Here is a 27702-nt window from a genome sequence, read left to right as displayed (position 1 = left end):
GTCGCCATTGTTGTGTCGTCCGCGGCCATGGGCTCCCGGTCCCCGTTGCCACGGAAACATGTCCCGTCTGGCATCTCCTGAGCAGCTGGGCGCTCCAGACTGGAGCTGTCAGATAGACTATTCACGGAAAAGTTCATATGCAAATAAAAGCATTTAAAAAGGAGGGGCAATAGGAGGCAGGCGACAGGAAGGACGCTAAATCAAAGCTTCTTGACGCAAGGGGAAATCACCCTTTTTATTACCTCTGTGGCTGACGGGCAGCTTCAGAATGTACCTTAGCGCTCGGTCTCAGTGTGGCTGCTTTGACTGCTCAGGAATAACCCCCCCCACCCATTTTGTCATGTTAGTAAATTTGATTTTAGAGTTTCCTTTCAAAAATCCCCTCTGGAAGATTTTTACCGCAAAGCACCGTGCTGCAAATGGGCTGCGAAAATATGCTGCGTCGAATTATATTAAACTGATTGACGACTGACAACGAGGCCGCAGTTGACGGTTGCGCTTGTTCCCGCGAAGGGCTGCCTGAGCATGCAAAGTTATTCTGATGCTCAAATGAAGGAGGTTCCCAGTTTCTGAATCTAGCCTACAAGCTGGAAGCCATCTTGGATGATGACACAAAATGGTCTGACAGAGAGAACTCCGGAATCTCTCTTCTGAAAGTGGGAAGGAGTCACATTGTGGGGGCTGGTATTCCTGAGTGGAGATCTTACCCGCCCCCTCGTCCAGATCCCCCGTATGGGTGCTCACGCTACCCTTTGCCACAGGGGCAACCTTCAGGGCAATCAGATGTTTTAGACTGTCATTTTTAAATGATTCCTGTTCTGTGTGTGTGTGTGTGTGCATGTGCGCGTGTTACACACCATCTCAGTCTCCGTTTCCCTCATCTTGTGAATTGGGCTAAAATGTGTCCCTTTTTGTTGAAATGCTTAGCTGTATTGCTATTTATAAAAGTATTAGGCATTCAGATATAAAAAGAATGAATGATTGCAATACTTATTTGAAAACTGTTTATATAATACATTTTTCCTTATTTATAAATCAATGTTTTCTCGCATCTGTACCCGCCGGCCCACACAGGAAGCTGACACTGCTCCTCCAGTCTGTCGCCCCACTTGCGGGACTGCGCTTGCGTGCGTCTCCATCCACGCCGCTCCACGTTTTGCTGAGGCCTAATCAACTGTCAGCCCGTCTGCACCGCCCTCGCTGCTGCTTCCTCGTGGCTCCCTTTTGACAAGCATGGGAAGCCTTATTAAATAGAGCAGCCCACTCAGACCACATCTCCCAGCTTACTATGTAAGTCATGGAAGGATTTTTATCCACGGCAAACTCAACATGACATTTTATATGGCGTTTGACATGATGTAACAGCAATTAATCTAAAAGCCGTGTCTCCTTTGCACTTTCAGGATCCATTCCAAAGCCATCATGGTTTTATTTAATGAAGTATTCCCTTTGTTCTGGTCTTTGTACTGATCTCTGACCCCGTAATCTTGAATCAGTGGTAACAGTCAAGTGGTCTTCATAGCTGACTGTGTCTATAGAGATCAGGGCATTTTGTAATTTGATCATATTCCTGCTCCTTCCCCTTTTTTGCTTGTCACTTCATGAAAGGCCCAGTAAGAATTATTCTCACTGGCATTCGCTAAACTTACTCAGGAGTAGCAGCATCTCCTTTGAAGTAAGGGGACAAAGGTGGCTGCTGATATCTCTCCTCAACAGTGCATCCTCACCGTGAATTCTCTGGACTTCATACCTGTGGACTTATAAATTTATTAAAGCTTCTCAGAACTTTAGGAATACATGTAGAAATGAAAGGGAAACGGAATAGGAAGCCGAAGGCTGTGCAGTGCGGCCCCCGTGGCCCCCGACAGGAATAGTAACAGTCCCTCTTGTGTAAACACTTCCCTTCCTCAGATTAGTTCATTGATTATCAGCTCTGTTTGCTGGCCCCCACCAACCCCCCCTCCACCCCCGACTGAGGATGGTGTTTTGCAGATGGACTAAGGACTAAATCCACCAATCCATTAGTCAATTCAGCCAAAAAAGGTATAGACATAACTATTTTGTGAATGTCTGGGTCAGAGCTACAGGCAGACCACTACGCTGGCAGACAAAGAGCAGTCAGAGGTCCAGTGGAATTATGGGTAATATCCTGTTACCTGCAAGAGGGTCATTTCGAATACTGTCTAAGAAGAGAAAAGATAGAGGGATAACTGGTTGAAACAAGAGATAGATAGATAGATAGATAGATAGATAGATAGATAGATAGATAGATAGATAGATAGATAGATAGATAGATAGATAGATAGATAAAAACAGTTTTGTGAAAGATGTGCACATTGATCCATGGGAGAAAATATTAACGTTTTTGTGACTTGTTCAATATTGTGATATATGTTGGAATTTCAGACTCAGTGCTCAAAATAATCTCTTAACTTGTGTGTGTATGTTGTACCATCATGTCTTGCATATGTACAACAAGACTACTGCTGCAGAAAGAATCACTATTTGAAGAAATCAGTTGAATGGTTAAGTGTTTCAGGGGGGATTTAAACCATTACGTGTGCTCTGAAGCCCTGAACACTAAAGGAACAACTAAATAATTTACTTTGAGAAGCAACGATCCAATTAAGGGAAGCCAGTATGTCCCACTGGCCCTAGAACTTGGCAATAATCCATCTGTAGTTCAAGTACAGACTGATCTTAAACAGTGTGAAGTTTGTGTACCAAAACTATAGGGTTACACAGACTGCCCTGAGGACAACCCCCTCCTCCTACCACTCATCCCAACTGCTTACATACTAACACACACACACACACACACACACACACACACAGACACACACACACTCACACAGAAAGCTACACTGTGAGGCAGGCTGCTTCCAGGCTCAAAGCTTCTACGACAGCAGTACACAAGAATGAAGTGAAACCAGCCAACAACTTTCTAATGCCAGAGATGACCATCAACTTATCTGACAGTGCCTCATAAACTGGAGGATGACCTCAAGTGACCTTGAAAGGGAATGAGAAACATTACGTGGTGTGAAGTGCACTGCTAGGATAATTCATAGCAGGCTCCAGGAAGCAGGACTGAAGTCCCATAAAGCAAGGATGAAGCCTTTCATGAATGAGAATCAGGGAAGAGCCAGGCTGCAGTTTGCAAAAAAATGTATATTTTACACAGGTGCATGCCCATAAATCGAGAATTTTCTGTAGTCTCCTAATTTTTCCAGAGGTGTGTGTGTGTGTGTGTGTGTGTATATATATATATATATATATATATATATATATATATCTGCAACATATAACCCACAGTAGAGAACTGAATAAATGAGCAAGAGTCTCAAGCTGAGGCCTGTATTCATCCACTTTATTTCTAGTCATTTCCTGTGTTAGTTGTAATAGCAAATAATAACTGAACATTCATTTAAATCTGTAAATAAAGCTACAACTGGGGACTCCAAAAACCTAATAGAAACAGATTATCCTGGTCCATTCCGGACAGGTGTCGATTAGAATTCCTTTTGTGATTCCCATGTTAGATTTAAAGAATAAATATCGATTTTAGTTTCTTTTTTCGAGCGCCAGAGGTGATGTATTGTCTGTATCAAGAGCATAGCCTAACTGATTTTTTATAGAGACCTGAATGAAACAATACACTGATATCAAACCCTGCCAAGTTGTGAAATAAACGCGAGCCTAATTTTGATCACCTTGATATTATTTGCATGTTGCGAAATGATTCTAATTGCGTGGTTTTTCCACGAAGACCGTGAAAATGTAAAACGTCGATGGCGTTGGTTAAATACAATCGGATTATCAATAAAAGGGGACTTTACGAATGAGGTCGGATTTCCGAGTCCGGCTCTTGTCAAATCTTTGTTTTGTCTTGTCAATCTTCAGGTGCTGAGACGTGCCGTCCTTCTCGCCCTATATTGCGCAGGCGTGATTCCATCTGAGCAGTTGGATATAGAAAGCTGTTGGACGCTATCGTGTTAACCTATTTCTGGAAATGTGAAGCAAGTAACTGTAGGCGGTGTACTTTTTTTTTCCTGGAGTCGTGTATGAGGAAAACTAAAGCTCTGGGCTTTTTAACGGTCAGTTTCCTGCGCCGACGACACGCGTCAACCTGTGGATGGCGTGTTGCATGCATCTAGCGATCCTGCGATAAAGCCGCGGGTTTTATGAAAAGGAGACGACGGCGACACAGGCAGCGCAGCGGTTTCGGTTTATGAATGGCACCGACATGGAGGAGATTCCGTTCCAGCATGTCAAAACACGCAGGAAGCATGGCCACTGTCCTGTCGGCGCCCCGCTGAATGCCATCGCCTGCGAGGACGAGTTTGACTGCAAGGAGCTGGAGTCCCTTTTCCAGATTTACAACCTGAAACTGGAGCAGACCTCCACCCTGAAGGCGCTTGCGGTTCTGATCGTGATGGCAGCAACTTTGGCCGTGCTCGAACTGGTCTCCGGTCCGAGTCTGACCATATCCAAAGGGTCCCATCCGCTGCATTGCGTTATATTCGTCTCCCTTTTCATTGTCACCAATGTCAAGTACCTGCAGGTGACACAGCTCCAACAGATCCTCAAACTGACCTTGCTCTTCAGCTTCACCTTCTCCTTCCTCTGCTGCCCGTTCGCCCTGGGAGCGCACGATGTGAATCCGCCGTCGTCCCCGGAGCAGGGAATGTGGCAGCTCATGCTGGTCACCTTCGTCGCCTATTCCCTCCTGCCCGTGCGAACGCTGTTAGCCGTAGTTTTTGGGATTATGGTCGCCATCTCCCATCTGATTGTGACGGGGACATCAGTCACAGCCAAGAGACAGAGACTGTGGAGAACGGTAAGCGCAGGGGTACTGCTTACTTGGCGGGCAAACCTGCGTCCGCCTTCACGTTTGTCTGATTGTAGTTTTGGAGTGTGCGTGTGTGTGTGTGTGTTTGTTTGTATATGTCGTAATCTTCGTTATGCAACCCACTGTGTATGCAATTCATTCGACTGGTGGGCGTCACGACCCCCGACTTTTCCTGGATTTTCTCGGTTCAGCACCTGGCGATGGACAGCGGACGTGCAGAGCCCGGAGCGGTGCGCAGTCTCTCTGCCGACTGGCGTCGCCGCTCTTAAAAGTTTGCGACCTTTAAATAGTTTTATTTCGCAAAATATCTCCTCCAGTTCATGGCTTTTTTAATTAACATTTTTTTATTCTTTTTATACAGATATAGTTGTTTAAATATTTCCTTGTAAAGCTTAAATATACCGTATTGAAGCACTGACGCACATGTTTATCATGAATAAGTTACATTCATATTTACAGTCTATATCCTAAGTTCAACATCCCGGACATGAACTGCGTTAAATACGTTCAAAGGAACCTGAAGCAATTTACAAAGCATTTAATTTGCTTGTCTTTTAAGAATCTGAAATACAACATGTAATATGAGTAGTACTGCCGATAAACTGCAATGCCTATAGACTAGAATGAAAGCATTTAACAACTAGTAAAGTAATAAATAGGGCCTAAATGCAAAATTTCTGTCGTGCATGAAGCCTATATGCCCACCATATGTAAAGAAATCGAAGAACGTGAAATACAAATAATAAAGGCGTAAATCATTACCGCTACAGCAAGACTGCCGTTTTTTACTGTACCTAACAAACTACACCCATTATGTAATTTTTAATGTTTAAAAACGGGTCAAATTTCCGCTGAATGATGTAATTCACGCACTGAGTGTTGCGCCAACGCACACGAATCCACGCCCACCTATTAACGAGTCAGTATGCTGAAAGCCTGTGCTCCGCTCGCCAACTCACAAGTGGTACGTGTGGCTGAAGGTTTAATAGTTGCATAGTACTTATTATTATTATTATTATTATTATTATTATTGTTGTTGTTGTTTTAAAATCATGTTCAGATATTCATCAAAAGAGGTTATTACCTTAAGTAAAATATCACCTTCCAAAACGATAAATTGGAATTTGAATGAGTGCACAAGTGCAAATATTACCACAACAGAAGCGGTGAAATGTACTCTTATTAATTACCATTACATTTACATTTACTTATTTATTTTAGCAATTATAGAAAATGTGCATCGTGTAACTGTACGGATGAAAAAAAAAAGATGTGCCGATGTGTCAATCCCAAGTTAACTGTCAGCTCCGGCATTTTAATTTCCATAGAGAATATATTTACAGTGAACACCCTTGAAGTGGATCTATTTTCTGCAAGTACACTTCATGCTTTAAATGCAGCACTTAGGATTTCGGCAAAATTCTCCTAAACCACATCAGTGGGAGGGCTCCCCTCCAAAGGAGTTAGTTTACTATACTGTCCCATGGGACTGGAATTCGTCCAGCCTAACAGAAGTGCTGTCTCCCTCATATGAATAGATTAGCATCTTCCTCATATAACCGAACTGTCTTCTGTACTGCAGGAGTCGACTGGCGTCAGAGAATTGAGCTGATGCCCCCCGCAGGGCTTCTAGGTTAAATAAATACCATGCAATGTAAACGCAGACTTAATTAGATCGCTGATCACATTCTCAGCCTGTAAATCCTCGTTTAACTGTTTTTTAACCAGGCACTTTTGAATAAAATTGATATTTTTAATGATCAAGGAGCCCGTTCACAGCAAGGCAACAGCAATTACAGACAGATCGAGGGAAATTAACATAAAATCAGGGGAACAGAGGCAAGCAATATGTTAGAGTGGATAGTATTGATATTCAAAAACGACTTCTCAAATGCTGTGGCAATAATAGAGGAGGTTCAAGTCTCTTCCAGTCTCTGGCTGCAGCAAAAGTAAGAAGAGCAATTTGGGAATGGAGCTAAATGTAGTATTTTTAGCTGAATATAATTGGCAGGTCTGGTTTTGAAGGGTGAGGCAGCTGTAGCAAGGTATGGTCACATAACACCTAATAGGGATTTGTGGATGGGGATGGACAGGGTAAATTTTCCACCCAGTGACAACCGATGGAAGAGAGTATGGAGTTCATTGGCTTATAGAGAGCATTAGGTGGGTAGTGGAGGATGTCTGAACAATTAATGGCTCCTTCGCATTTCTGTAGATGCAGGGATGATTCTAGGATTTTTTTTCAGGTGGTGACATAAGAGGGGTCATTATTCATACAGAGGGGCCGGCCTTATCGTTGGCCAATGATAAGGGTTGAGTCCGTGAGTGACAGGGTTGGGGCTATTCCAGGGGCCAGTCAGCTTTCAGCTAGGGCTAGTGCCCCTATGGCTGCACCCCTGTGAAGATAGAATTAGTAGATGGCAAAACTGGTCATTTATACCAGGTAATGTAAATAAGGGAGTAAAGGAAAGGTATCCTTTCATCTCAGGCGGGTGAGAGAAATACCATCCATCTTCTGTACCCATTTGTCCTATTCAGAATTTTGGGGGTCTGGAGCTTATCTCGCAAACTATGGGCAAAACCCCGGGTTGGGGCATGAACACCATTCACACACACAAACAATTTGGTAACTGTACTTTACCATGGTGTGTTTTTGTACTGCGGGAGAAAGGAGAGTACCCTGAGTAAACCCTGTAATGACAAACAGAGAGCATACAACCTCCATACACATCGAGCTGGGGTGGAGAATTTGGACCCCAGTCACAGAGGTGTGAGGCAACAGTGCTAACCACTGTGCGACTATGGTGACCCATGAGACAAATATATTTCATTATTTTTGTTCTTTCTGTTCCTTGTTCCTTGTGTCCCTATATATTAAAATACTCTGGTTCTGGACCTGAGGCGGGCTTTGTGCTGCATTTCAATATAACCCTGTAGTCTTTATCTTTTTGTCCTTCCTCACAGAAACAGCAATTTATATCTTTATTTATTCCAAAGGCCTTTTGTGTACCATTCCCTCACTGGTCCCATCCACCCCTGAAAAGCAGAATCACCACATGAAACTCCAGCCCCTTCTAAGCCCCCTGTCATGTGATAATGTTCACTGAACTACCCATGGCTTCTGCACAGATGCCTTATTTGTGTGGTAGAACCTAAGCCTTACAGCTTGAATACAGGGGGTGAGAAGGAGAGTCTAGCCAGCAAAAAAAGATACTTATGCAAAGAGACAGTCTCAAACTCAGCGGACTGAGATTTCTTTACCAAACAAAATCTTTTGTTACAATTCAGTAGTACTGTAGCAAGCAGGAGAAGAGCACAGAGATCAGGCTGAGTATTTACGGAACGTTCCTGAAAATTAGGTATTATGCCCAAAGGATGGACTGGCTAGATACAGGAGTGTTTCCATAAAGGCCAATGTGTGAGGTTCTATCTGCCTGAGGTATGTTGTTGAGATAGATAAGAAAATAAATTGGGACCCAGTACAGACACTTGTGGTACCCCTTAGCAATGGTTGAGAAATGACATTGTCAGCGTTCACATAGTCCTTGTCAAAAGTTATTAAGCAATACAAGAGATTACTTATTGACATCAACGTTCTTCAACCTTCCTTGAAAAATCCGATGGTACTCGGGGTCAAAGGCTAGTTTAGTGAATATTGGCACAGAATGCTGGTTGTTATACAGGTTATTAATGTCATCACTAAGCACCTTTTTGTGCAGTTGGGGTAAAGTTATGACCAGAATGTAATATGGGCACCAGGCCTGCAGCCAGAAATCAGTTTTGTGGAGTTTGGTCCAGCAAGCTTGGTCCAGTAACCATTCGGGGGGCTAAAGCAAATTTCGGGGGGAGGGGGGGGGGGGGTTTGGACTCATAATTTTACTAGCTGGTTACATGCCTGTGGGCTACACATGTGAGAGGATATGATAAGTTTTTTGATAAGTAAGTCTATTGTTTGTATAATAGATGACAAACCTGCAAATAATCAATCATTTTAGTTTATCCTTTAATCTTGTGCGTGCATTTTAAAATACATAATAATTCCAGTTATCATATCTCTGCATCCTTGCCCTGTGTATCTGTGTTCTACACCCTGATTTTTTTTTTGCTCTACTTTGTTAAATGTCACTTTGGTGCAACCGCGGAACCGAAGGAAAAATGTCAGGGCCATGATTCAGTAGCATGTTCGCTTCATTAATTTATGCACACGGACACACAATGAATATTTAATAAATACAAGGACATTATGCCGGTTGTAATGGGGTAGCCTCTGGCCTGACCAGAATGACTGGAAGTAAACAATTTAAAAAAAGTGCAGGGCTCTGTGTTGTGGTGTTTAGAACTCAGTACAGGGTACGGTGACCTCCACCTGGATTATGTAATGACTCGCATTCTGCTGTACAGTTGGGGGCCAATGCCGTGCTCTTCACCAGTGTCAACCTCTCTGGGGCCTTTGTGAGGATCCTGACGGAGAGGGCCCAGCGGAAGGCCTTCCTGCAGGCCCGTGACTGCATCGAGGAGAGACTCAGGCTGGAGGATGAGAACGAGAAACAGGTGGGATACCTGGATGTAAACACATAAGCGGGGACACTCTCACAAACAAGTTAGCTATAGCTATATTGCAAACAGCATCAATCAGGATCATGTACTGTGGGCTGGGTCCACAGGGGCAGCGAAAAGCTGATTGGCCCTTGGAGTGCTCTGTCACTCATGGATTCACAAAATATCATTGGCTAATGGTAAAGTTGGCTTCTCTGTATGAATTATGAACTCTTTTATGCCCCTTACCTTAAAAAAAAATCTATGAAACGGCCTTGGAAACAATATTCATATAAACATTCAAAAGAAATATTTGGCTTTCATCTAAATACCAGATGTTGATTAACATTTAACGATTTACTAAAATTCTTACGCAAATGTTACATTTCCCTCCCTTTCCTGAATGTTTAAATTTAAGCTACTTGCTAGCCAAAACTGACGATTTTCCAGCCCCTTATCTCACTCTCCTTTCAAACATGGGAAAAGTGAGGAAAACCGGAAAATAAACCTGTCAAAAGTATTAACGTTGAGTGCCGTATTTTACTGCTTTGTGGGTTAAAGGAGAAAGCAGAAGCACGCTGTACAACAGCAGCGTGGCGTGGCCAGTCGCACGAGGATTAGCGCCCGTGCAGAGGCCGATTAGCGCGTGACGTCTTTGTTTCCTAATAAGTTCAGAAGGCGACATTTTGACAGGTAATTATTTCAGCAGATTGCTTTTCCTGCCTCTGTGGCTTTCATGAAAGGTCACGCGGTGCTGCCGAACAGCGCTGCCGCCGTCGCCGTGATTGGATCTGTAGAGGCACCCTGGCCGCCCCTGTGTTCAGGTGCCAGGCAGACGACCAGCCGTGGTTAATATTCATGAGGCTGATGGGCGACACCGGGCCAGGGGTGATGTGATTTGGAGCTCACGCTTGCTTGGTCTCAAAATCTGAATGCGTGGTCAGAGCTATTAACCAAAGATGGTCGTACTCAATACAGAAAGCTGGACCTAAAGGACTCTCGACCCCTTAGCTGTTGAACAAGGGGACTGAGCTTAAGCGTGTGTAAAATCTTAACGCGTCAACCGAGTCTTTGAAAAGACCTTGGTATGTAGTTGTAGTTATTTCAAATATTTGGTTGCTCTGCCCAGCATTGTGTGTAGAGTTTATATGTTCTCCCCCACATAATTATGGGGTTTCCTTTGGCTTGCCCAGTTTTCCCCCACAGTTGAAAAACATGCCAATGTGAACTGAAGTTGCCAGGTTGTCTGTATTGTGTGTATGAATGGTGTGTCTGCCCTGAGATGGATTCGCACCCTGTCCTGGGTAATTCTCTGCCTTGAGGCCATTGCTTCCAGGATAGGCTACGGACCCCTGTATAGGACATGGAAAATGAGTGAATGAATTGAACTCCTTGGCTAATTCTAATCATTTATCAGCATGGTACATGATGTTAAGGACCAAAGATTAGGGATTAGGGAACATGGATATGAAAACAGCTGCTGGTGGAAGGGCCATTATGGACAGGGAATGTTTACATGTCAAGAGAGTCCAGAAGTTGTACCTTAATTGCATGAGTAAAAATATCTAGTCTTATTAATGTATAAAAGCTTCACGTCAGTTTTGATGGTGCTATGAGTTATGAGTCAAATCAGCGATGATAAGGAGGGGGTGAGATGCACAGATCATGTGATTATATCTGTGCATCTTGGCAGAAGATTTGAGCTTGATGGCTGAATGCTTCTCCCACCCAATCAAGGGGCTGGGATGGGATGCTTCATCAACGCTAATAATCAGCTCTTTGTACCCCATCCAGGAGCGGCTCCTAATGAGCTTGCTGCCCAGGAATGTGGCCATGGAGATGAAGGAAGACTTCCTGAAGCCACCAGAGCGTATCTTCCACAAGATCTATATCCAAAGACATGACAATGTCAGGTTAGTCTGACTCTTGTCTAGAGGTTCTCAACAACTTTTGAGAAGGTCCCATTCAGTCCCCTGACCCAGCAGTTCAAAATATTCGCTAAGTAATTCCATTTCAAACCATTGGTCAAATTCAAAGCATGTGCAAGTGTTTGAGGTCTTTCCAAAGCTCAATTACAGCACTGAGGCCGTTAGCTAAATCGCTATTGTTTGTTTCATAGAGTGCTTGAACGTTGGGTTAAACTGAAACTGTGAACATTACAGGGCTGGCACCAGTGCCATAAAGTCCTGAAAACCATAGCGACCAGAAATAAAATCGTAACAAGCAAAATCCACGTGGGTCCCTGTTGGATTGTTTCCACCCTTCTTTGTGTATTATCTCAACCAGCAGGACTCGAGCAAGTCCGGTAAAATGACTTCCGTCTGCCCTGTTAATGGAAGCACTGAGCTGTTGGTTCAAGCTGCTGTACCCAGACGTAGCTGAAACCTGGTAGTAAGCTGAGGGGATGCCCCGAGTTCCCCCCGACAAATGAGCTGGAGCAGCAAACTCCTCGCTTTCCTCAAGCCTGTAAATCACCCGCCTCAACATCAAAAAGAAGCACAGGGGTGTCTGGTTGCTGTATGCTGCGTTTAATTGGACGCCTCTTCCTCAGCATTCAGAACATGTACCCTGCTGACCCCAAAAAACGAGCAGCGAAATAACTCTCATTCAGCTCACGAAATTGCCTCCGACTCATTTCAGTGATGTTTAAGCCTCGGACATGAAAGCCACAGTCAGCATAATGCGTGTTCCACGTGCAGGAATCGTTTCTGCCTTCCAAAGCCAGCTACGGGATCAGGACGTCATGCCAAGGGTGTAGGCCAATGGATCCACAAGAAAAATGCAAAAAAATAAATCACTGTCAATATTGAACAAACACTCCTTAAGCAGCTCTGTGAAGGACTGTCGGGTGTGAATGAACCAACGCTGCGATGGTTAGGGAGAGGGATGATTCAGAAGGTTCCAGAAGTTCAGGTGGCAACCCCATGGGTGTGAGAAGAGAATCGTTTAGTTCTGTTGAGCCCTCGAGCAATGCGTTTAAAAAGTCGTGCTCCTACAAGATGGGTCACAGGGAAGGATGAAAACATCTGTGATGGAGTCAGTTACAATGAAACACTTCTTTTCGGTGTAACGGCTTCTAAGTACAACAGAGGAGACTGTGGACACGAGCAGTATAGACAGTGAGAACCTGGCACAGTAGCTATGAACCCCAACACATTGTCCCCCAATGCTCCATCACTAAAGCATCACATGGTGCCTGTTTTTTTACATAATTTTCTTTTTTTTGCCTGCGTATACAGTAACAGTAACTTCAAGAAGTAAGACTGCTAATGAAACCCCCCAGTCACTCTCTTTCACTGGGAATAATGTATGGTTTGCTGGGTTAGGATGCCTCACCTGTAGTTGTAAGGTTGTTGGTTCATCTCTCAAGGTTGACAGAGTGACATCACTATTGGATCCTAGAGCAAAACCTTTAAGCAAAATTGTTCCACAGCCTGTCTGACTTTGCTTTCTAAAAAATATACATTGCTTTGGATACCAGTGTCTGCTCGATAAATGAACAGATTTAAAATATTTCTCTTTTGGGATGTTATGAAACATAGGAAGGGGTGGATGTTTCCGGGGAGGGGTGGACAAGTCCCTCTACATACCTGTAACTAAGGATATGAAGAAATTAAATTTTTGAGCTGGAACATTCTTCAGGTTCTCATGGCTGCATGATCTACTCATTAAAATTTGGGATGCATTTGTATCATGTTAAATTCATCTGTCTGTCACACCACAAGGGTGCACATATGAAGCCTCCCCTCCAATAATCTCTGTGTCCCTGGGATCGGAATTCTATGATGAAGATCTAGGTTCTCTTCCGGGAATGGTATGAGAAGTCCCAGCGTATTGGAACTGCTTATAATGCTTGCGAAAGTACAAGAGGAAGAGGAATACAAGCAACATGGATACAAACACAATTGTCACAACAAATGAACGTGCCCACAGGAAGCATGGAGACCCAGGCAGGTGGCAGAAGTTTCTGGAACGCTGTCTGTATGGCCACCAGGAGTCCACGCCAGTTTGACAGCACCTTATAATAATAACCTCTCTCACCTCACTGGGGATTCGCTCGTCATGCTAAATACTTACGAGTTCCATTGACAACAGCACAGTAATGACACTGCCTTTAATCTCTAGCATGCAGGGCACGAGGTCTAAGAAGTCCTTTCTCCGCTTTCAAAAGCGTACACTATGAGAAAATTGTTATCAAATTAAATCTGTAAAAGGTGAACACGAAGTTGAAGATCTCAGTTAACCTTCTCCTGGGCTCCACTTGCCCTTTATTTGATTTTTTTGCTGCTGACCTTCAAAATGCTCTTCATTTCTGACTCGAGATAGTGGCTAGGTGAATCTCAGGCCATGCAGTGAGAGGGGTGCCAAAGATGATTGTTGCTCAGTGTTAATGACCTGTGATACGATGCCATGGTGAAGAGAGTTGCCTTTATGCATGCTGGCCCATCATCAGGATCTACGGTACAGCAAATATCAACATAAACGTTTTCAAATAAAGGAATCATTTCACCCTCCAGGTCAAACCAGTAGATGTTATCAGCTGATCTTAGTTAGCATCTCTAGACCAAACATCTGTAGGCCATTTGCATGGCCATCATTAGCAGGACATGTGTAGCAAAGTTTTCAAGCCCCAAGTTAATTTGGCTGAGGAGGACCTTCCACCAGCCAAAATACACCAAAGAGCTGTTGTGTTCTCACAGACGTCCAGAAACTGTTTCAAAAAACCATATGAAGACCAGCAAAGTTTGAGCTGCAATCCCAGTAAACATTTAATACCGTGCAGGTGCGCAATTAAGCATCTTAACACCTAATACCCTGAAGTGCATGAAACAAAGATGTCCTCTTAAGATCCAGCTTTCTTCTTCTGAGGAAAGCTCCTTAAAGTGCTCCACACAGCAGCCATATGTTAGTTGGTGTCCATTTAATTACTGATGCACTTTCATCGTAGCATGAAGAAGGCGAGAGGTTATATCCCCTAAATCTGGATGCCGTGGATGGGGCACATTTATTTCACAAGGCCGGTCAACAGCACTGAAGAGATTCAAGGGGCAGCTAAGTAGTCAGTGGTTTGCTCTGTTGGTGTATTTGACAAAGCACGAAAGTTCTTTACAGTGTAGTCTAATAGTTGTACTCACATGTCAATATCTTTGGTGCACTCTGAAGTAAAATGGTCCTTAAACAGCTTCTGAACTGATGGGCTTTTATCCAGATTACAGCTATATACCAGCTATCACACGACAAAGCGATGTTCAGCTCTTGTAAGAATCCTAAGTGAAACATTTAGGTCATATAATTTTGTTTGTTATGGGTTTTTGAACAGTACAGCACTAGTCAATAGTCTGGATACACCTGCTGCTAATGCATTTGTCTCTGTTGATACATTGTACAAAGTAATACATATCAAATATAGCAATGACCCAAAGAAGTGTTCAACATCTCACAGTTTCCTTGAATTCTGGACTCTTCAAAATAGGCCCCTTTTCCTTTTCTTGACATTCTTTCAAGCAGCTTCTAGATGTAGCCACCTGGAATGGTTTTCCAGCAGTAACAGTCCTGAAGGAGTTTCCACAAGTTCTAGGCACGAAGTGGCTACCTCAATCTTACCCTTCAATCCTACACATCCCAAAGCAGCTCTTTAGGGTTTAGGTTGGGGGGCATTGAGGGGGCCAGGTCATCTGTCACAGCACTCCATCACTATCCTTGTTCACAGGATAATACTTACTACATAACCTTGAGCTGTTCTTAGGGTCATTATCCTGTTGAAAGACAAGTAATTTTCAGTAGGTGTACCTAGACTTTTGACTAGGACTGTACATAGGTCTCCACCCTGTTTGGTGAACAATGCACAGCTGTTCAGCTGTACAAAATCACAAGTAAAAATTTTGCCTTTACTGGACAATTATGCTTGCATTTTCCATACAAATCACATTAAATGGGTAAACATTTCTTATATGGATAGAAGTGTAGGTTGTGGATCAGCATGCGGTTGGAGTAATGTAGTTTTATATTAGAACATCACTGAGTGGATTTAGAAATCCGGCTGGTTTCATAAACAGGATCAGCATGATGCCAGGTGTTATCTAAACTCATCACATCTAATCTCAGTCCATAACAACATTTACTCTTTATCATCTCTCTGTTAGGTTTTGACAGCAACCGAAATAGACGGTTCAAGAGAATTTTACACGTACTGTATTACATTGGCTGCATTAAAAAAGTTAAAAAAGCAGTCTCCAAAAAATCATAAACATACTGTATGAAATGTTTAATGTAGAGGCTGGTGCTGATGTTTATTAGGTGTTACATATTTCCCAATGCAGTTCAGATCTTTAATGAAGACAGTGTCTAGAACCTAAAACTTTAACCAAAGGCCTGTGGAAGTTTACTCAACACAGAGATGTTCAGCTGCGATATTTATTCCTGTTGTTTAGTTTACATATATAAATACTCAATTATTTATTCATTTGACATTTGACACTTTGCAGGACCACCTGTCACATTACTGTAAGTTGCACATTATTTTTTCTTGTCTCCGCATAATGTTTTGCGGAGACCGGGGATAGTTGTCGATAGTTTTTATGGATTAATCTACCTAACTGATTCCCCGAAACACCACGTATGTTTACTAAACTAGTACAGCTTTACTTTGAAAGGAACACATGTTTTTCTGTTGTGTTATTTTTGTACATTTTATCAAAATGAAAATGAAAGAAAATGACAATGATCCCTGGTCTCCCTTACTTATGTCTTGGAGATAAGCATCTACGCATTGGACTAGGTATAACTGCATAGGTAACAAAGAAAACTTTGATTGATTGGTTGGTTGGTTGATTGATCGAAGGTATTTCACGCTGGTTCCCCCGCTTTCTGCAGCATCCTCTTCGCCGATATCGTGGGCTTCACCGGTCTGGCGTCGCAGTGCACCGCGCAGGAGCTTGTCAAGCTGCTTAACGAACTCTTCGGCAAGTTTGACGAGCTCGCCACCGTGAGTAACAGTTTTAATCCCCTCTCCCTGCTCTCCACGTCCAGCTGCGGAGTTACGGAGTTACGGTGTCGGACCGATGCTGTTTATAGCGCAGGAGGTGGTGCGTTAGCGAATCAGCTGCGCCTGGCTATTTAATTACTTTGTAGTTGTCTGCTGTTTTGTTTTTCGCCACTCTTATCAAAACGGGATTATTAAATTGTGCGGCGAAGGGGCGTATTTAATATAAGGCGCATATTTAGTGAACCGTAAATCCATAAAAACGCAATCTTGAAGCTCCCCACGGTGGCTATTTATGCTAAATTTCTGCAATCAAATTTGTATGTGTGTAATTGTGTATGGTGTGTGTGTGTTTAATGTGTGTGTAAGTTAGTATGGTGTGTTTAGTGTGTGTGTGTGTGTGTGGTGCATGTTTTTTTTGCTGTGTATATGTTGTGTTTGTGTATGTGTTTATTGTGTGAAAGTATGTCTGGTATGTATGTGTTGTGCTGTCTTGTGTGTGTGTTGTGTTTATGTATGTGTGTGTTTGGTGTGTAAGCGCTGTGCTTGTTGCGTATGAGGAGTATTTGGTGTTTATGGTGTGTTTGGTGTGTGTGCGCTGTGCTTGTTGTGTATGAGGAGTATTTGGTGACTATGGTGTGTCTGGTGTGTGTGCGCTGTGGTTGTTGTGTATGAGGAGTATTTGGTGTCTATGGTGTGTTTGGTGTGTGTGCGCTGTGCTTGTTGTGTTTGAGGAGTATTTGGTGTCTATGGTGTGTTTGGTGTGTGTGCGCTGTGCTTGTGTATGACGAGTATTTGGTGTCTATGGTGTGTTTGGTGCGTGCGCTGTGCTTGTGTATGAGGAGTATTTGGTGTCTATGGTGTGTTTGGTGTGTGAGCGCTGTGCTTGTGTATGAGGAGTATTTGGTGTCTATGGTGTGTTTGGTGCGTGCGCTGTGCTTGTGTATGACGAGTATTTGGTGTTTATGGTGTGTTTGGTGCGTGCACTGTGCTTGTGTGTGTGTTGTGTTTATGTATGTGTGTGTTTGGTGTGTAAGCGCTGTGCTTGTTGCGTATGAGGAGTATTTGGTGTTTATGGTGTGTTTGGTGTGTGTGCGCTGTGCTTGTGTATGAGGAGTATTTGGTGTCTATGGTGTGTTTGGTGCGTGCGCTGTGCTTGTGTATGAGGAGTATTTGGTGTCTATGGTGTGTTTGGTGCGTGCGCTGTGCTTGTGTATGAGGAGTATTTGGTGTCTATGGTGTGTTTGGTGCGTGCACTGTGCTTGTGTATGAGGAGTATTTGGTGTTTATGGTGTGTTTGGTGTGTGCGCTGTGCTTGTGTATGAGGAGTATTTGGTGTTTATGGTGTGTTTGGTGCGTGCGCTGTGCTTGTTGTGTTTGAGGAGTATTTGGTGTCTATGGTGTGTTTGGTGTGTGTGCGCTGTGCTTGTGTATGACGAGTATTTGGTGTCTATGGTGTGTTTGGTGCGTGCGCTGTGCTTGTGTATGAGGAGTATTTGGTGTCTATGGTGTGTTTGGTGTGTGAGCGCTGTGCTTGTGTATGAGGAGTATTTGGTGTCTATGGTGTGTTTGGTGCGTGCGCTGTGCTTGTGTATGACGAGTATTTGGTGTTTATGGTGTGTTTGGTGCGTGCACTGTGCTTGTGTGTGTGTTGTGTTTATGTATGTGTGTGTTTGGTGTGTAAGCGCTGTGCTTGTTGCGTATGAGGAGTATTTGGTGTTTATGGTGTGTTTGGTGTGTGTGCGCTGTGCTTGTGTATGAGGAGTATTTGGTGTCTATGGTGTGTTTGGTGCGTGCGCTGTGCTTGTGTATGAGGAGTATTTGGTGTCTATGGTGTGTTTGGTGCGTGCGCTGTGCTTGTGTATGAGGAGTATTTGGTGTTTATGGTGTGTTTGGTGTGTGCGCTGTGCTTGTGTATGAGGAGTATTTGGTGTTTATGGTGTGTTTGGTGCGTGCGCTGTGCTTGTGTATGAGGAGTATTTGGTGTTTATGGTGTGTGTGCGCTGCGCTTGTGTATGAGGAGTATTTGGTGTCTATGGTGTGTTTGGTGCGTGCGCTGTACCATCACACTGACAGAATGTGTATCTATTCATAGCATCCAGGACTCGAGGTCGTATCCTTTCACCGGAGGAGATGAAGCCGTATCTTTAATCTTTTAGACGCTTATGTTTGTGTTTGGTCACACAGAGCCTCCTAAATCTGAAGAAAAAAAACAATAATAAGGATATATAAAGGAAAAATAGTCATGCTCATCCCCACTCCCTGAGCAGGATCAGCGGTTAGATGATGGTTGGATGGATGAGTGTTTATTATGCTGCAATAATATGTGACACCATTTAATGCTGTGAATCATTACAGTAAGCATAGTGGATTATGCAAATTAAACCAAAGGTACTACTGACGAGAGCAAAATGCTCATTTCGGCATGTTATGTGCTCCATTGCTAATTATACATTTTATATTGAGATAACTTTGAGCCTCTGTGTCGTACCATTATGAGAGAGTGAGAGGCTAGCCCTTGTTAGGAATTGGAGATGCCATATCTTGGCAACACACGAATATGGTTAGGTGCTGCTGGCATGAAAGCACGTGGAGACTCATGCCGTTGGATGTTTTACATTGTGGCACCTCACCTTGGGCTTTACTTTTCCCTGTGATAAGAACCGGCACATTTTACTTAAACCAAAAGCTTTTAAAGTAGGCAAAATGTTTAACAAGTTTTATTCTTAGGTTTGCTGCATCCTGGGCTGATGCATGGTTCAGTCAGTTAGGGTGCTGTGTCTCTGATCGGAAGGGTACTGGTTTTAATCCCATCGCTGGCTCATTGACTTTACTGTTGGGCCCCTGAGCAAGGCCCTTATCATCCAATTTCTCCTGGGGACCGTCTGACCCTGCCTTTTAAAAGAAAAAAATGTTGGTTACTTTGGACAAAAAGGACCAAAGCATCTGCTAAATAAATTACATGTAAAATTAGTTGGCCCACATTTCGACCCTGTCTAATAGTCTTTAATTGATTAAATGATTTCAGGAAGAGAAACAGGTATCAGTTGGTTTATGAACTGCACAAAATCCGCTTATTAGCATGTATTACAAGGCTGCTTCGGCCAAAAACTGTTTGATTACTGCCGTTTTAACTTTCAAGAGTACTGCCTTTAATTAAGCAAATGGTTAACCTACAAACTTGTTGGCATGCCTGGTTAATGTAGCAGTTGAGTAGCTCAATTAGAAGATTCCTTTAAGGGAAAGGATTGAAGACAATTATGCTAATAAACCCCAACTTTTTGAGGGGGGTGATATATTCTTTGATAATGACCTTATTGTAGCCAGTTTGATCCTCTTCTTTGCTTTTAATTGCAGTCATGCATTTTAAAATGATCAGCCACTTCGCTGCTGTAAGTGCTTAGAGCTTGTGGCTCCAAAGCTCCCCCACCCCCAAATCCCATCTGAGATTTACCCCCCTCCCCCAACTCCTCTGTGAGACCCTGGTTTGTGTTAGGACATCAGGGATACAGGTAGGGCATTATATTATACAGGGCATCCACACACACACAGAAGGGCGTTGAGTCACCTAAGCATGGACCAATTCAGTAAAATAATTAATTACTCCAATTAATTTAGTTATTGATTTCTTGCCTGCTAAAACCATCAGTTTGCTACAGATGGATATCTCACTGGAATAGATTGGCTATAGGGTACAACAGAAGGGACTTAATATGCTTATTTTGTAGAAAATATGTTGCTGATGCATCTATGCACAGCAGGTGGTATATTTTGGGTTAACTGCACATGCACAGGAGTACTTCATGTGGCAGCACTGGGACTTAAACTAGTGACCTTCCGGTTGCACCCCACTACATTTGATCCCAGCACAGGTCTTTGCATTTGAGGACAGGTGCCTTGGGCTTTTCTTTTTGCATAAAATATTTATACTAACCCCTTATCTTGGTCGAGGTCACAGGGACCCTGGGGAGGCTTTGGGTGACATGCTGTATGTAATGGTGATGAAATATAATCACACATGTGATGTCCGTACATGTGAAGTATTAAATCTTCATGTGTGATGCCCCAGCGTGTACATAATCCCTGCTGGATTGTTTTCCTGCCGTTTTGCGTTGCAAAATAATCTGGAGGGGTTGCAAGATCACTTTTTGAACACGCGCTACAAAATGTATTGGTATTAATCCATTAGAAAATATTATCACCTTAGTCTGTGAACTTTATCGAAAGGGATCATGAGACTTCGAGAGGAGAGTCGCTGCAATATTGGCGGCAGTCTCCTCTGGTGGGGTGCCGGTTAATTAGGCTTAGTGCAGATTAGGTGATTTGGTGCTAACGTAGCTTTTGCATTCATTAGCTTTCTTTTGGTCCTGGATTTGCGTGCCGCCTGGGAAGAGAGTCCTTTATTTGTGAGTAATCTACCGAGTTAAAAGTGGGGTTTTTAAGAGCCTCACCTGGAATCAGTTTCCTCTGAGATTACTCACAGATGCCCATTAAGAAACACAAGTTTGCATATAAGGAGGATATAAATAAACGTGAGATGAAACCCTGGCATGAATCAGACCGTGGGAGCTTGGCTTTAGCGATCACCAGTGGATAGGGAGGGGCACTCAGGAGTCACGTGACACGTCATGTGACTAAAGTCCCTATAGATCACACTGATGCTGCATAGCTTCAAACAAGAACATGGTCTTTATGTTATAATCTGTTTTACTCACCAGCTATATAGTTAGATCTTTAATGAAGCAGTTTAGCTTTATTGTGACTGTCAGGATTAAGAGTGATAAATCTTTGGACTATTTATCCACCGATGCCTGAGATTTTGGAAGTTTCGTGATTATAAAAGGCCACAATAAGATGCTACTCTTATAGCTGGTTGTTTGTGTCCCTGCAGTTTGACTGATATTCTTGGAATAAGATTTCGGGTTGACAGATGGATATGCGGCTCTATACATTTGTACTCCCCCGATTCTCTCAAAGCCCCTGCGTGCCTGTGAGCCGGCCTCCCCGCCTCCCCGCCACACATCACTCATTGGCACGCTGGCTGAGCGGCGAGATTTAGGGCCTGCCACTCAGCCTCGCCCCCCAGTGTTTATTTTTAGGATGCGTGCAGATCCACCCAGGACACGTGACACCAGACCGGTGCCTCAGGGCCGTTTTGTAAATCATGCTCGCCTGCTGTCCGGTGCCGTGCCCTCCATTTAGGAGCTTATATGGGGGAGCACTTACGTGAGCAGAAAGTTGACTGGCCCCGGAAATGCCCCTTCCTTGTCAATCACTGATTCAAAACATATGATTGGCTAATAATTAGATTGGCCCGCCTGTATGAATTATGGCCCCCCTTTTGGCCGCCCGCTTATGGCCGCCCCTTTATGGCTGTCCCCTTTTGGCCGCCTCTTTATGACTATCCTCTGTTGGCTGCCCCCATTTGGCCGCCCACTTATGGCCGCCCCCTTTTGATCGCCCCCTTTTGACTGCCCCCTTTCTATCATCCCCTTTTGGCCACCCCTCTATGGCCACCCCTCTATGACCGCCCCTTTTTGACCATCCTCTTTTGGCCGCCCCTTTATGGCCACCCCCTTTTGGCCGCCCCTTTATGGCCACCCCCTTTTGGCCGCCCCTTTATGGCCACCCCTCTATGACCGCCCCTTTTTGACCATCCTCTTTTGGCCACCCCCTTTTGGCCGCCCCTTTATGGCCACCCCCTTTTGGCCGCCCCTTTATGGCCACCCCTCTATGACCGCCCCTTTTTGACCATCCTCTTTTGGCCACCCCCTTTTGGCCGCCCCTTTATGGCCACCCCCTTTTGGCCACCCCTCTATGGCCACCCCTCTATGACCGCCCCTTTTTGACCATCCTCTTTTGGCCGCCCCTTTATGGCCACCCCCTTTTGGCCGCCCCTTTATGGCCACCCCCTTTTGGCCGCCCCTTTATGGCCACCCCTCTATGACCGCCCCTTTTTGACCATCCTCTTTTGGCCACCCCCTTTTGGCCGCCCCCTTTTGGCCACCCCTCTATGACCGCCCCTTTTTGACCATCCTCTTTTGGCCACCCCCTTTTGGCCGCCCCTTTATGGCCGCCCCCTTTTGGCCGCCCCTTTATGACTGCCCCCTTTTGGCCACCCGCTTATGGCCGCCCCTTTATAACCGCCTGCTTATGGCCACCCCTTTATGACTATCCTCTGTTGGCCACCCCCTTTATGACTGCCCCCTTTTGGCCATTCCTTTATGACCGCCCCTTTATGACTGCCCCCTTATGGCCGCCCCCTTTAGGCCACCCCTTTATGACCGCCCCTTTATAATTGCCCCCTTTTGGCTGCCCTCTTATGGCCGCCCCTTTATGACCGCCCCCTTTTGACTTCCCCTTTTGGCCGCCCCCTTTTGTCCACCCGCTTATGGCTGCCCCTTTATGGTCGCCCCCTTTTGGCCGCCCGTTTATGACCGCCCCTTTATGGCCACCCCCTTTTGGCCACCCCTCTATGGCCGCCCCTCTATGACCGCCCCCTTTTGACCGCCCCTTTATGACCATCCTCTTTTGGCCGCCCCCTTTTGGCCACCCCTCTATGGCCGCCCCCTTTATGACTGCCCCCTTTATGACCACCCCCTTTGGGCCGCCCCTTTATGGCCGCCCCGTTTTGGCCACCCCTCTATGGCCGCCCCCTTTATGACTACCCCCTTTATGACCACCCCCTTTGGGCCGCCCCTTTATGGCTGCCCCCTTTTGGCCACCCCTTTATGGCCGCCCGCTTATGGCCACCTGTTTATGACCACCCCCTTTTGTCCGCCCCTTTATGACCATCCTCTTTTGGCCGCCCCTTTATGGCCGCCCCCTTTTGGCCACCCCTCTATGGCCGCCCCCTTTATGACTACCCCCTTTATGACCACCCCCTTTGGGCCGCCCCTTTATGGCCGCCCCCTTTTGGCCACCCCTTTATGACCGCCCGCTTATGGCCGCCCCTTCATGACTGCCCCCTTTTGGCCACCCCTTTATGGCCGCCCCTTCATGACTGCCCCCTTTTGGCCACCCCTTTATGGCCGCCCGCTTATGGCCGCCCCTTCATGACTGCCCCCTTTTGGCCACCCCTTTATGGCCGCCCGCTTATGGCCGCCCCTTCATGACTGCCCCCTTTTGGCCACCCCTTTATGGCCGCCCGCTTATGGCCGCCCCTTCATGACTGCCCCCTTTTGGCCGCCCCTTTATGGCCGCCCGCTTATGGCCGCCCCTTCATGACTGCCCCCCTTTTGGCCGCCCCTTTATGGCCGCCCGCTTATGGCCGCCCCTTCATGACTGCCCCCTTTTGGCCACCCCTTTATGGCCGCCCGCTTATGGCCGCCCCTTCATGACTGCCCCCTTTTGGCCACCCCTTTATGGCCGCCCGCTTATGGCCGCCCCTTCATGACTGCCCCCTTTTGGCCACCCCTTTATGGCCGCCCGCTTATGGCCGCCCCTTCATGACTGCCCCCTTTTGGCCACCCCTTTATGGCCGCCCGCTTATGGCCGCCCCTTCATGACTGCCCCCTATTGGCCACCCCCTTTTGGCCGCCCCCTTATAGCCGCCCCTTTATGGTGAGTGGTCTTTTTGTTTTGTTTGTGTTTACCTCTTGTTGTTGTCCCCTGCCTTGTGCTCTGTGCTTGCAGGGTTAGGCCACAACCCACAATGGTATAAGAAGATAGATGTTTGCTATATGCCTGAACAACACTGATGCCTGATTCACTGCTGGGACATGCAGAAAGAATGGAACCTTATTCTGGAGATCCTCTGCCAAGAACAGGTTTCCTCCTCTGAGTCAGTTTTTACCTACCATGACTGAGAGGATTATTACAGCGACAGCAAGAGTGGGATAGCTGTCATCCTCTGTTGTTGTGGTTTTATTTCAAAACAGGCCGTGTTCTCCCGGAAGGAGGTCCTATTCGGGCTGTATTATGTCATCCGCGGAGCCTCATGAATATTTATGCTCACTTGCCTGTGTCGGCCTGTCAATGAGCTCATTTGAGAAGCTGTTAGGTCTGGAGAAGCCGTGCATGCTAATGGCCGCTAGCTAATGGGTCTGTAGAGCACGTGTGGATGCACATCTAACGAGGCGTCCAGTCGCAGCTTGTCAAGCGACAAGAACTGGAGACAGGAAGCCAATGACTCAGCCTTGTGTTCAGGCTTCTCGGAGCTGCTGTGCACCTGTTTGCATAGTTGTAGATTTTCAGGTGGACTTGTTATTTAAATTTAAAATCCTGAGGCGTTCAGCACAACGGAAGAGCACTGGAACATAGATCTAGAAGATCAGTGGGGCCCATCATTGTCCGGGCACAAAAGGAGGCAGATTAGCCAGCCTCACTGGAACACTAGCTGAGGAAATGAGCGTGGGAGGAGGCGGGGCTTTTGGGCACCATGCGTCCTGCTTATCGAGGTTCGAGTGCGAGAAGGTTGTGTCTGCATTTTTTTCCCCTCGACCTCATAATGGGACAAAAACCAGCGTCTGACATCTCCGTGATCCGAGTGATTAACTCAATGCCATTCCTTAAATTTCGGAGCCCATTCGCTTCGGCGAGAGAGAGAGGGAGAGAGAGAGAGAGAGAGAGAGAGAGAGAGAGAGAGAGAGAGAGAGAGAGAGAGAGAGAGCCCTGAAAGGAGGCGAGATGTTTAAATCCATCTTATTTTCAATGGAGAGACTCTCAGCTGTCAACTCAAGAAGACGTGTTTTTTTTTTTGGCAGTAGCCTTGATCTAAAACGGGCCTTCCTGTGCTTCAGACAGCACCCCACTGCCTGAGCACTCAGTGTTCAGCCACTCCATAATTGCCTGGAAGACCCAAGATCAGGAAATGCGCTTTTTTCATATCAGAATGCGGCAGGTGTCATTTCAGACAAATAACCATCACTTAGCAAACCCCGACTTTTTCACCATTTCATCCCTTATTCAGATGTCAGATTGAATGACGATTCTATGCTCCTTTTTCTGACTAACCTCGGCTCCTGTGGTCATCGCTGTAGTGTGTGGAAATTTTTTGGGGATATGGCGAGCTTCTCAGATACACCCAGCTGGCCCTGTTTACGCCTAACGGTATAAATCCAGCCATCAGCGCCAGGTGGGCTTCTACAGCTGCCGACCAAAACACCCTCGTCCTGCTCGTTGCTGTAACTCACCTTGATGAACTGCCGAGTCCCAGGCTCCCATACCACGCCACGTGTGTAGAGACACAGTGATTGATGAAAACGTCTATAAATAAAGATCAGGAGATTCAGGCCCTTGCGTGGCCTGGCTAATGCAGACGCGGACGTGGACAGACTCACAAACAAATGCACAGCAGAGGTAGATGACCACACCATGTGGCGTGTCACCTTGTCTCACACTTCTGTGACTTCCTCAGTTGGGGGGGTGGGGGGGCAGAGCTCTGGTCTGGCTCATGCTCCTGTGCTGGTGAGATTTGCTCTGGTGAGTGTGAAATTTATCCAGGCTCGCTGCACTGTTGCTAAGCGGACCCATCTGGTCATTTCCGGGGTTTGCGTTTATTCTTTAGCCCTGAGATTCTTGACAACACATATTTACCTAAGCTGTTCAGGATGAATCCATCTATGGTTCAACAGCATTGGCCTTCTCTGGCTAACAACCTTTCTGTTTACATGCTTAAGGAGTGGGCTGTGTTTTTGTCATGATTCCACTGCAGGATGTCAGCAGGTATATCTTCCCGTTTCAGTCTTTGCCGAATCAATCTGCCTTCATTTTTTCACTATTTGACATAAAATGTGAGCCATCAGCATACGTGGATGGAGTCTGCCGATTAGGAATCTGTCTGTCTCACCCTGTCTTTTCCTGTCTCTTCCTGCTCTCTCCCTGGTCTTTCTCGTCCTTCACACTCTCCTTTCTTCTCTATCGCTATCTTTCCCTCTATTTCCCTGCTTCTTTCATCTTTCTCTTTTTTTCTCTTTCTCATCTCTCTCCCTCAATCCTTGTCACTTTAATTTTCTCTCTCTGCTGTCCCTCACTCTCTGTCTTTCTCACTCTCCTCCTCTTCTCTCTTAATCTTGCTCTCTCTTTCTCACCGTCTCTCCATCCTTCTCTCTGCTTCCATCTCCATTCTCTCTCTCCTTCCCCCAACTGACAGGAGAACCACTGCAGACGGATCAAGATCCTGGGAGACTGTTATTACTGTGTGTCTGGCCTGACCCAGCCGAAGACAGACCATGCCCATTGCTGTGTGGAGATGGGCTTGGACATGATCGACACCATCACGTAAGCGCGATTTCTGGGCCACGGAATCTCCCCGGCATGTGAAATGTAGCACGTTTCTCATTTATTCTTTGACTTCAGTGATGAGTTCACCAGTGATTTAGATGTATAATATAACTTCACTGTGCAGAGGGGATAATCTTTGGGCTTGTCTAAGCTTATGAGACACGGATGAGTTAACGCAGTGCCACAGCGCCGTCTGCCCTGCCCTGGGGCTCCCTACTCTGCTGCTTTGGTTTAGCTTAATTGAGCTTCCTGAGTTAGATCTGGGAAGGTCTGTGTGAAAAAACCTCGGTGAGGAAGCAGACAGAACCATGCAACATGGAAAGTGAGAGGGAGCGGCTTGTTCACCAGGCAGGAATGTGCACTTTTTAGGGTAAGAACAAAATCGTGGGATACTTTCATTGCTGTGAAAGCTGAAAAAAAAAACAAACAAAATATGCAAATCGAATTCAGCTGAGTGTGTTGGATTAACACGAGAGTGAAAGTTTCTGGGTAAGTTTGCTGGGGGAATAGAAGCACCATGATATTCCTGGTCACCTGACTCCCCAAACCTGCTTCTCCCACCCATGTCACCACCCAAGGTCTCCAGCTTTTAAGGGAGATTTTAAGAACTGAGTAGTTTTAGAGACCTTCTTTAGAGTCACAATGGCTACAGAAAGAAATCAGTCGAAGTTCTGGTCTCAGTCAGCTCATACCTCAAACTGCAGTGTTAATAAACACATCCATCCATCCATCCATCCATCCACATATCAAGGATAGATCTGCAGATCTTCATCCACACAGGGTTGTGGGAGGAGTCCAGACCAAAACACAAGTTATTCTATGCCTCGTTGGGCTAATAGACTGTAAAAAAAAACACTAAATAAACTAGCAGAAGTTGTCCAGTTTGGCTCACTCTCTCACAAGAACCAGAATTATTGAACAATTCCCAAAGCTCAGATCACAGAGAGACAGCCAAGCTCATCACGCAGAAGATCAAACAGCGGGAGGATTAGCGACGCGGGTCCCCGTTGCCATCACATCGGCGGCCTTCCTGTCTGATCACATTTCGGCGACATGTGATGCTCGGGCGAGGGGGTGATGAAAGCACCGAGCGGAGCTGAAAACGCCA

General features: G+C 45.5%; 1 protein-coding gene across 1 annotated transcript in view; it reads left to right on the top strand.

Annotated features, from left to right (window-relative positions):
- The first annotated feature begins 3975 nt into the window (after window positions 1-3975).
- adcy1a (adenylate cyclase 1a) overlaps window positions 3976-27702 on the top strand; it is a 40861-nt gene continuing 17134 nt past the window's right edge. Inside the window, exons 1-5 of the mRNA XM_049029731.1 lie at window positions 3976-4840; window positions 9254-9403; window positions 11183-11301; window positions 16262-16373; window positions 26464-26591. Of these exons, the coding sequence (XP_048885688.1) occupies window positions 4232-4840; window positions 9254-9403; window positions 11183-11301; window positions 16262-16373; window positions 26464-26591 (1118 nt within the window). The 5' untranslated portion in view covers window positions 3976-4231. The remainder of the gene's footprint in view (window positions 4841-9253; window positions 9404-11182; window positions 11302-16261; window positions 16374-26463; window positions 26592-27702) is intronic.

This window comes from Brienomyrus brachyistius, chromosome 1, assembly GCF_023856365.1.
Source record: "Brienomyrus brachyistius isolate T26 chromosome 1, BBRACH_0.4, whole genome shotgun sequence".
In the NCBI taxonomy this organism is placed as follows: Eukaryota; Metazoa; Chordata; class Actinopteri; order Osteoglossiformes; family Mormyridae; genus Brienomyrus; species Brienomyrus brachyistius.
Note: the sequence above shows the minus strand (reverse complement) of the source record. Positions and strands in the feature narration are given on the sequence as shown.